The sequence below is a fragment of the Branchiostoma belcheri genome, unplaced genomic scaffold (genome assembly GCF_001625305.1).
Source record: "Branchiostoma belcheri isolate BF01 breed outbred unplaced genomic scaffold, Haploidv18h27 scaffold162, whole genome shotgun sequence".
NCBI lineage: Eukaryota > Metazoa > Chordata > Leptocardii > Amphioxiformes > Branchiostomatidae > Branchiostoma > Branchiostoma belcheri.
Genome location: NW_017803069.1, coordinates 151021 through 162152, shown reverse-complemented (window position 1 = coordinate 162152; position 11132 = coordinate 151021). Strand labels below are relative to the sequence as shown.

Genomic DNA, 11132 nt, shown 5'->3' with positions numbered 1-11132 from the left:
AGTTTAATTTATAAACTTGTGGAGAGCCACACTTCTGGTTTTGCACATAGATGTATCTAAGGCCACACCAATTTAATTTGTTGGTTCTCGGATTTTTTCAGGAAAAATATGAAGCGACAGGGCAAAAAAAATAAAAATAAAAACAGATCTAGGCATCCTAATATAGCCCCAAATGCTACGATAGGAGGTATGAAGTCAACACAAAAGGCTGGTTCAAAATTTAAACGATGAATTTTGAACTTCTAATGATACCACTGCATTGAAAGATGGAATAACTGTAACGACTAGGAAGAAAAGGACTGTTTTCAACTGTTCAGGGCAAAATATGAGTATTTTGCAGTTGATTCTGAAATTTTTTTTTTTTGCAAATCAGGAAAAAATGAAGAGGCGAATCCGAGAACCAACAAATTAAATTGGTGTGGCCTAAACTGTGAAATACACACAACAGTCACGTGAATTATCAGTATTGCCAATGCCTACATGTATAAAGAACAAAAGGCAAAATGTTTCCTGGCACAATCTTACCTTGCAATTTTTTGGACGTATACTTACATTGTACTTCAAGGCCGAGAAGAACAATGTCATGTGTAATCATGCCCTAAAGTACAAATTAATGTAACTACATGTACATGTACATGTACCTATTGTCAGTAAATGTACTTCTAGTACCCTGTAAAGCCTCTGTCACACTCTTACGAATATGACCTCTGGAACACTACCTGAAATCCTCAACAATGGTAACCGTTATGACTTAGGAGTAGGCCTGCAGCAAGGTAAGGTTGGCTGGTGTTCGGCCAGGCAGGCTACTGTTTGGAGGTACCAGTCAAATGTTTCAAGTTCGGCCATGGTTGGCTGGTGTTCAAGAGTAGTTCGGGGTGCAGATGACATTCAAATTTGACTATATTTAACTCAAGTTTGATTTGATTTGTATAAAGAAAGAGGTAGACATGGACTAAATCTGGTCAGACTGCTCCCAAACTTCAGCCAACCTTGATCGGCTGTTGTTCGAGGAAAGGTCCCCGAAAGGGGCTTTAAAACCAGTATCTACTGATACATTTGACCTGTGACCTATGCCCTGACCTGTGACCTATGCCCCTAACCTTTAGCTACTGGTGACCCTTGCCCTGTGCCTGCCCTCCAGGGCCCACTGCATGGCCCAGATGGCCAGAGGTCGCATGTAGCCCAGCGAGCGGTAGAAGTCCTTCTCCAGGTAGGCTTCCGGAGTTTGGAAGGCGAAGCCACACTGGCGGTAACACATGTTGTACACACCATAGGCTGTCTGGAAACCCTCCTCCAACATACCCTGGAGACACAATTATTGTATTAACCATTAACCATCTCTTTCCATATACCTTTTTACACAAGTGACAATCATGGATTTTTGTCTGTCAAAGATTGGGCGTATTTGAGTCCATCATTAATGATGAAATTCCGTCAAACAACAGAAATATGTATGCTGGGTAGAGCACTGGAACACACTGTCAATTCAGAATTTATACATCCAATAATATACATACATGCCAGGCTCAAAATTCATTTTTGGAAATAGGTGCACTAGTGCACCCAAAGAAAAAATTTGAGTGTACAGCTCCAATTTTGGGTGCACTAAGATACACAAGCACCCAGTATTTTGAGCCCTATATAATACAAATGTACTACATTCTGTGCGTACCTCCTGTATCATACTGGCTGCCAGTGCGTACGTGATGCCGGTCCAAACCTCCTCACTCTGCATGCTGGTCAGGTCCTTCTTCCCGCTGGGGCGCATCCCGTTCACAGCTCCCATGGTGCCCTGGTGGAACTGCATCACGTTGAAGTCGTACACTTTCCTCAGCGAACTCGCCACGTGGTCCAATGGCAGCACCTGTTTCAAACAACACTGTAACTGTACTAGGTACTCTATTGCAACAATAGAGTACCTAGTACATGTACATTGTATGTGACTGTGTACACAAATGTATGTGTCAGTGCCATATGGGAAGGGAACAATGATATATAATCAAGACTTAGTTGTTGAATACACCGATTTATGTCATTCCTGGGCCACAATAACGGTTGATACGGGTATACCGTTATCTAACGGCGGGGGTTCTATTTGGTTATCACACAGGATTCAAATATCTTGATCCAATGCATATGGTAGCACCTGGTTCAAACATATTTTTGGAGACCTCAGACCTCAATAAAATATTTAGATCTAGTGGATGGTCAATGTGTCCTAATTCACCATGGTGTCTTTCTTTATCATGAAAGGAAAATAACACCGGCTGTTTAGCTGTCAAGGAGGTCATGTAACGAAAAACACCTTTGAAAACAGCTACCAGATGTAGACGAGATTAATGACTTTCTCCCTCTGTGACAAAACACAAACATGGACACACACACACACATATTCCCAGTTCCACATATTATTAACAAATCAGCTACAATGTATTGCAGTTTCACAGCTCACATTGAAACTGATAACTAAAGGAAACTTCAGTCTGAGCGTTGTACATGTACATGATTGTCCATACCTCCCTGTCTGAGTCCATGACTTCGTTGTCCTCTGGCACCAGCCCGCAGGCGCGGATGTACCAGTGTCCCGACCCGGCCCCCGCCATGATGGAGTTGGAGTAGGACCTCCCACTGCAGTCATAGTTGTAATACTCCCCTGGGACATATAAAAATATATTACTTTATTGCACACTTGAATACTAGTAGTAAAAATCATTTAACCAAATATATATATACTGTATTAGCACATTGGCAGCACGTACTGCACCTGCGCAAAACCTGTATAATGTATTTGCATGGTACTTTGGCAGAACGTCTCATATAAGGTCGTATCCGTGTATATAAGTTTAACATCCCGTCTGTAGTTTCCAAATGTTCTGTCAGAAAAGATATTGTCTGCTTGTCCGCAACAGATGAAATTCTGATGCAATGTTGACCAAACAAAGTAACGAAAACCATGAAAAATCAGGGCTTTGCGCAGGCGCAGTGCGTTCTGCCAATGTGCCTACTGTATCATATAATTATAATAAAAAAACTAGAAAGGCCAATATTTGCTTTGGAGCAAATACAGCGATGGGTTCACCACATTTTACGACATGGCAGGGAAAGAATGAGAAATACAAGGGAAAACAATGATTTACATTGATATAACTATAATATGAAGTAACATACAACTAAAACAACAGTTGGATAGCTATTCCCTACTTTATTGGTTAGGATTTTTAATTGCATAATGCAAACTGTTGATTTTCAAAATGAAAAAAAAAGTTCATGCCCCGCATTCCAATGCTGGAGCAGAAAAGCTTGAAATACCTACCAAAACACTTGACAAATGAATAAAGACATACTGTCAGTATGGAAATGCTCTGTGCAGGTGTTAATCAAGTTAAATCCCAACAGCCAATCAGCAAGAAATGCTCTGTGCAGGTGGAAATGCTCTGTGCAGGTGTTAATCAAGTTAAATCCCAACAGCCAATCAGCAAGAAGTATAGAGGAAAGCTGCATGCCTATTGGTTGATGCCCTGCATTCCATTGTGATGACTCATGCCCAGACGTGGTAAACACGGCACACTAACACAGTAATACATTTGCTATAACACAGCCAAAAAACTCAAATAAAACCATTCTAAAAGCCTGTATCAACAAAAATTTAAAAAATGCCTAGGGGTATTTGCCCACTGTACCTCCATACCAAATTTCAGGACCTTAGGCCCTAAAATGAAGAAGCTGAATCCATTTAAAAAATGGCAGGAGAAGAAGAAGAAGAAGAAGAAGAAACATCAGAAAAAGCAATATGGGTTCACCACCACTTCGTGGTGTGGTGAACCCATAATGACAGTTTTAAAGCTAAAAATAAAGCACCACCGAAGTCTCTCTTTACAATAGGTACAATGAATAAAGTACAGAAAATACAGAAATGTACCATTCCAAAGTTTCTCTTCATAAGCAGTTTTGGCCCTCTGCATGACTGCCAGGTAATGTTGTTCCTCCTCCTCCTTCCCCAGGATGTGAGATATCTCCACCATACACCTCAGGGCAGCCAGCCACAGCCCACCACAGTACGCACTACAGAAACATACAGTGGACACTTTCATGTACATGTACAATAGGATATACAACATATGGCATGGTGGTCTTGTGGTAAGGAAAAAATGTTGTGCTTTCTGTTTCAGTCCTTAAAAAAAATACAGTAGGTAGGTAGGGATTATCTTTTTTTCGTTCTTTTTTTTGTCAGACCTTGGCAATCTTTAGTGATCCAACTTATACAATACAGTAAAACAAGTAAAACTTGGCAATGCATGAGGCCAATTATATTTTCAATGTTGCTGTTGGGAAACCGTTTGTACAAAGTTTCATCACACAGGTGTAAGATCATGGAGCTACAATGTAGAAAACATTGCGGAAAAATTTATGTCCCTTGCAGGGGTCCACACAAAAAAAGGCAAGGGTCAGCAGTTTTTACTAGGGTCGGTCAGGAAACACAGCATTTTTTTCTAGGCCTTGGGGTTGTTGACTCGGAATCCAAAGGTTGTGGGTTCAAATCCCTGGCATGGCCCATTAGAGCCCACTGAGGGACTGACCTTGCTCCTGTTACAATCCAGGCATCGTACGTCTGGTCGGCTGCCCCCACTGTTGTCTATCATCCCATCTTCATCTGTGTCCCATGTCAGGGCTTTGGTCATAACAGCCTGAAAGGTATCAAGAGTTATCATGCACCTTATAGTTAGGGAAAGTAGCACTTGACATGTAGAGTGCACCCATGGCACCAATGAAAAGTACAAAAAGCATGACAACAATTCAGAAACCCCACCAAAATTTCACCCATTTTACAATAAACTGCCCAACTGATCCAAAGTGACCCCGCAGGTGCCATTTTACATTGCACAAAGACTGTCATGCTGTCAAAATTAGTGGCAAACTGGCCGATTCCATCAAGACTTCTCACTTGTTATAAAATATAAAAAATAATTTTCCAATACACGCTTGAATTTGACAGCATTTTGCAGTCATCATACTTGTAAGCAGAGATTGGGCCATGGGTGGTCCCAAATATTGCCAGTCCTGGTCACATACATGTAGGACATTGTGAGTGGTCGGGTTTGGCAGGTCCATGGCGAAAAAAATCGGGACCGAGAAAAAGAAGTCGTTATAGCAAGATGGCCGGCTTACAGAGGTGGTTGCTTGGGCAAGTCTGACTATCATGACAAAAATAGTTGAATGGCAGCTCTTTCATACAACCTGCTAAGTTGGACCTTAGTACCGTAGAAAAAAAATTATATTACCTGGGCTCTTGGCCACATGAAGGCTAGAAAGTCCTTATCACGACCAACAAAGTAGTCCCTGAAGACTTGTAACACAAACTTCAGGTTCAGATCCCTCCAGTCGGATGTGTCGTGGATCATGTAGGCATTGACGTGGACAAATGGCTCATCAACTGTTAAATCACACAAATACAAAATTAATACATGATTTAACCATGTTTAAAAATGTATACAAAGCAAAGATTATTTCAGTGCAAGTAAATGTAAGTGGGATCATGTACATGCAGCATAAAAGCTTGGTGTTTGGTCGAGAACCCATAGGTCCTGGGTTCGAATCCTGCAATAGCCAATGTTGTGCACTTGGGAAAGGCATTTTACACTACTTTTCTCACTTCACTCAAAAAATAGGGTACCCAGCTTTGGTTAGGGACACCCCATGTTTGGGGAGAGCCACACGCCATGCACGCATTTAACGCTTTTGACAAAGAGTCGGGTACACCCTGGTGTGTGATGGTCCAAATACTATCTAGCAGTTGGTGACTCACTACAAATCACCCAGATGGGCCTGGCAACCACCTGTCTTGTTTATCACAAGGTGATTTACATGTACATCATCACTCTCCGCGAGCTATAGTAAAGCCACATTAACACTTATTCAAGTATAGGCACTGGAGGAACTAAGGCGCTAAGGTAAGGTAAGCATAGAAAAAACATGATTTTTTTGTTGACATCATTGTCTTTGCTTCCTGTCTGTTTGAACTTACATGGATCGCCGAGGTCGTGAGGTACAGCGTTGATGGCCTTCCTGTGCATCCAGCCACCATGCCACAACTCTGGCTGCCAACTTCTGTCCTCCTCCAGGATAGTCAGTGCTGTTTCAACACAACCATGGCAGCATCACTGATCTGGGCTCAAAATAGGCTCAAAATATAGGTGTGGTTGTGTGTGCATGGTGTTCAGTACCAAGAACAAGTGTGTTTGTGTGTGGATGGTGTTCAGCACCAAGGACAGGTGTGTTTGTGCGAGGATAGTGTTCAGCACCTAGGACAGTTGTCTTTGTGTGCAGATGGTGTTCAGCACCAAGGACAGGTGTGATTATGTGTTCAGCACCAAGGGCAGGTGTGGTTGTGTGCAGATGGTGTTCAGCACCAAGGACAAGTGTGTTTGTGTTCGAATGGTGTTCAGCACCAAGGACAGATGTGTTTGTGTGCAGATGGTGTTCAGCACCAGGGACAGGTGTGTTTATATTTGGATGGTGTTCAGCACCAAGGACAGGGTGTTAACCTGTGTGTTTATGTGTTCAGCACCAAGGACATGTGTGTTTATGTGCAGATGGTGTTCAGCACCAGGGACAGGTGTGTTTGTGTGCAGATGGTGTTCAGCACCAAGGACAGGCTGTTAACCTGTGTGTTTATGTGTTCAGCACCAAGGATAAGTGTGTTTGTGTTTGAATGGTGTTCAGCACCAAGGACAGGGTGTTAACCTGGGTGTTTATGTGTTCAGCACCAAGGACAGGTGTGTTTGTGTGTGGATGGTGTTCAGCACCAAGGACAGGGTGTTAACCTGGGTGTTTATGTGTTCAGCACCAAGGACAGGTGTGTTTGTGTGTGGATGGTGTTCAGCACCAAGGACAAGTGTGTCTGTGTGTGTGGATGGTGTTCAGTATGTTTCAGTGGATAGTACATTTCATGTTACCACACATTGATCCTTGGTTATGTTGTTAAAATATGACTTCTTTTAGGGGCATTCTTTAGCCCTTTGGTGTATGCACAGGTCTCATTAGACTATGATTTTCTCTCAACAGTTTACCATCTACATGTACCCTGTACCAATCCAATGGGCTTTTCCTCAAGGGAAGTTGTTGAAACTGATAAGAAGCTGAGTCTACTATACCATAGTCATATTGGATGCTGTATTCCAGCTGAGGCCACAGCATGGCTAAGGCAAAGGATGCATAGTGGTGGACGTCATAGGTGTTGTACATTCTGTACTCATGGCCTGGAACAGACACAAAATAGGACGGCAAAGTCAGAGAAAGTAGTCTGAAAAGGTTAAACACTAGGCAATATCTAAGGCCACACCAATTTAATTTGTTGGTTCTTGGATTTGCCTCTAATTTTTTCTGATTTGCAAAAAAAAAGATTTTGTTTCTGAATCAACTCAAATATGCTCATATTTTACCCCCCAACAGTTCCTAGTTGTTACAGTTTTTCATCTATCAATGCTATGTGATTAAAAGTTCAAAATTAATTGTTTAAATATTACTCCAGCCTTTTGTGTTGACTTCATGGCTCATAGGATTAGGGGCTATAATAGGATGCCTAGACCTGTTTTTATTTTCATTTTTTTTGCTGTGTCACTTCGTTTTTTTTTCAAATCCGAAAACCAACAAATTAAATTGGTGTGGCCTAATAGGAACATACATGTCCTTAATCCTTGGGCTTGGCTGTTATATCCTTCTAAGTAGCCATGACAAAGACAATTTTTATGACTGTTCAATTCTTAGAAATCTTTTGTAAACATGACATTGTACCTTCCAGATATCCGAACCTGCCATACTCCATGATGTGAGCAGGAGTTTTCTGCCTGAGCCATGGCGGCAGGTTGTTCTCCACATGTCCGTCACTACTGTCCTCCGCCACCAGCCAGATGGTCCCTCCATCCGACATGTAGTACAGCTCATTGAACAGGGCAGACCTGTACCAGTCAGGGTACGACCTGGACAGGCACACACATGTAGCAGGCCATGTACAATCAACCAGATAGATAGCATTATGTGGCTTAGCTGTCATAATGACAAGTATATATATACAGTCAAACCTGTCAAAGCTGGCCAGGTACATTTATATTTTGTGTATGTCTATATTTGGTCAGACTGCTCCCAAAGTTCAGTCGGCTGGTGTGTTGGGGGAAGTTTCCGAATGTGTGACACTGGGGGCTTAAACACCTAACTAGTCATCACTCTTATACGTCCATCCACCCATCCATACTGGCCCTCTCAGGGGAGCATTGCACTTTAGACAATGAATTATGTATTCAAGACTGGTCTTTGTTTCTTTCGTTCTCTCTTTCTTTCTATCCTTTCTTTTTTCTTCTTTCTTTCTCTCTTTCTTTCTTTCTCCCTCTCTCTTCTTCTCTCTCTCTCTTTCTCTCTCTTTCTCCCTCTCTCTTTCTCTGTCTCTTTCGCTCTATCTAAGTTGAATGAGGAACTCACTGATTGTCCAGAACTGGCCTCTGCCACTCCTCTATGGTTCTCTCCCACTCCGTGTAGTGACTGAGGGCGTGTGCAGCAAGTCTGGGGGCGGCTGTCCCATCTTCCCCGAACCAGCGGGTGTACCACCTGGGACAGCAAGACAGTCGGTTATTAGAATAACTGACCACTTTTTAGGTTACGGCCTGATAACCAATGGCAAAAGGTCAATGACTAGAACGAGACATCTGTCACCATGGTAGCTAGCATTGGGTTACATCATGTTGCAGTTTTATAGCAGGAGTGATTTAGACTCCTGTCACCATCCATATGAATGTGTTTGAATAAGAATTAAGAGAGCAGACCAAATGTGATGGTAAACATTATGCATGCATTTGCTTTGCCAATATTACCTTTCTAAAAATATGGTCTTTCCTTTTCCTTTCCTTGATAGTGAACTATCATGCACAGCAAGCAAAATAAGTCCAACTGGGTAAAGCAAAGTGACTGTCAGACAATATATATATATATTTATATACATACATACATACATACATATTATGTGTATGAGACACATGTACATGTGTTAACTTACCTCTTGTAGGTGCGACAGGACCCACCAAACTTGATGACAGGCATGTCCCAGGCCAGAGCAAACTCCGTGTCCTGTTTCCCACCTGCAGGCAGCTTGAAGGATGCACAGACTGCCCCGGCCAGAGCTTCTCCTTTCACTGTCTTGTTTGTGGGGGCTGTGGACAGACATGAACATCTGCATGCATCATCTCTGAGCACATTCAACCACATAAGGAAATTTAATGATACATCCAATGCAATTTCAGGGGACAAACTTACTGGATTTTCAAAGTGAATTTTTTGTCATTCTTTTAATGTATTAAGTTGAATAAATCCTGTCCCATAGCATACTGATAGCTTTGGGGCAAAAATGTGATGTTGCTGATGGAAAATGGTTGCTTGTTTTGAATCTTAAGCTTCAAGCTATTTATGGGTGGCAACCAAAAAATAAAGAGATGCCTAACATAGCTTGTCTTGAGGCTTTTTCAAACACTTCAAGAAGCAAATTAATGTGCGAAGAAATGATAGTAGATGTCAATATCAGACAGATTTCCTCATCCAGAAAATTTCTTTTTTTTCATTTTGCCAACCTGAAATTGCATTGGACGGCTTTTAAATTAATGGTCTTCACAATTGTGTGTAGTAACAGGGTTACCTTCTGGTGACCCCAGCTCTCCGTCTGACATCAGATCTCTCCAGATCTCCTTCCCAGAACCAGCTGGGTTAAACGACGTGCTCCCGGTCACTCTGATGCCGTCCTGGAAAAAAAAGACGATGTTCAACTGATGTACAGTCAAACTAGCCCAAGTGACCATCTCTATGAGCTGGCCATCTGGCCATAATGACTGCTTTTTCTCATTCCAACTTTTCCCCCATTGACACATGATTGATGTAAGCATTTACAGACTTGCCATTTGTCCAACATTACTGCACCTGACACTATTTGGAATCGACATGGCCCAATCTTTGTGATATTCAACCATGTCATTTTCAAGAAATATTGATGGAATCGGCCAGTTTGCCATTGATTTTGAAAGCATGACAGTCAATGTACATGGGGTGCCATCTGGGTCACTATACATGTAGGTTAATGGGATAGTCTATTGTAAAATTATAGGTAAAAGAGATTTTGCTGTGGTTTACTACTTCTCTGTCTTGTCTTGTCACCATGCTTTTTGTATAAGAAGACCACTTGTCTGGGTGGTTAGAAATCTTTACTGTCACAATGTAACTTTTATTCCAAGATAAAGACAAGTTACAAGTACACAAGAGAACTCTCCTCAGAACTCTCACTCCTCTCCATACCTTGTGAGGTATTCCTAAGGCGATTGTGCAAGGCATCGTCTTATGCTGGTGATGCAACAATATCCCTGATACGGGGTGGACCCCCTCCTCATTGACGGAAAATGGTTCGTTCCAGTGACCTCCCGAGAGGTCGGTTTCAGCTCCAATGGAATTCTGGAAGGTGAACATCAGGCTGATGTCCACCTCTTCCTTCCCATGATTCTCTGCGGTCCAGACAAACACAGCGGCAGGAAGGCTGCTATCCTGGAAATGTTAATGTCTGACATGTAATCTCATTGAAGGACAATATTTCTTTCATTCTGTTGTTATATAGCAAGAAAGTTAAGAATAAGACAATGATCTTGTTACTACAATGTTGTACTAGTTAAAAATCTTTTCATGGAGCATAGGATTAAAGCTGAATGTGTTCCATTTGGGGTTGCTGGCGGTCATTCAAACAAAACGCATGCTCCATTTGGTCTCAGTGTAAATAGGATTTTAGTGTTTATGGGATTTAATCCCTACTGGCAAAGCTATGACCAATATGAAATGGCTTATGGCTGATGACAACACCTAGTAACAAACATACTGTTTTTTATTCATGATTTAGGCAACCAAAATTTTACTATGACCAACAAATACCTAACTTAAAGTGTACAAGCAAGTACACGTATAATGGAATTGCTCAATGTTACCTTGTAGTCATGTGGCAGCACAGGTGACACCTGTCGACATGTTAGCGTGATGTTCTGCCCGGGTAAGTCGTACACGGTCCAGGCGCGGGGGTACAGGGCGTGGTAGTAGGCGGTGGGAGGGGCTGTAGCTCC

The 11132-nt window shown here is 42.1% G+C and overlaps 1 protein-coding gene across 1 annotated transcript in view; it reads right to left on the bottom strand.

Annotated features, from left to right (window-relative positions):
* Positions 1-465: 465 nt before the first annotated feature.
* The window catches only part of LOC109466294 (non-lysosomal glucosylceramidase-like), a 20523-nt gene continuing 9856 nt past the window's right edge, over positions 466-11132 (bottom strand). The window contains 12 exon segments of the mRNA XM_019764002.1: positions 466-1303; positions 1673-1864; positions 2517-2653; positions 3920-4062; positions 4578-4624; positions 4626-4685; positions 5280-5431; positions 6023-6130; positions 7152-7256; positions 7792-7976; positions 8473-8598; positions 9044-9197. Coding sequence (XP_019619561.1) covers positions 1103-1303; positions 1673-1864; positions 2517-2653; positions 3920-4062; positions 4578-4624; positions 4626-4685; positions 5280-5431; positions 6023-6130; positions 7152-7256; positions 7792-7976; positions 8473-8598; positions 9044-9197 — 1610 coding nt within the window. The 3' untranslated portion in view covers positions 466-1102.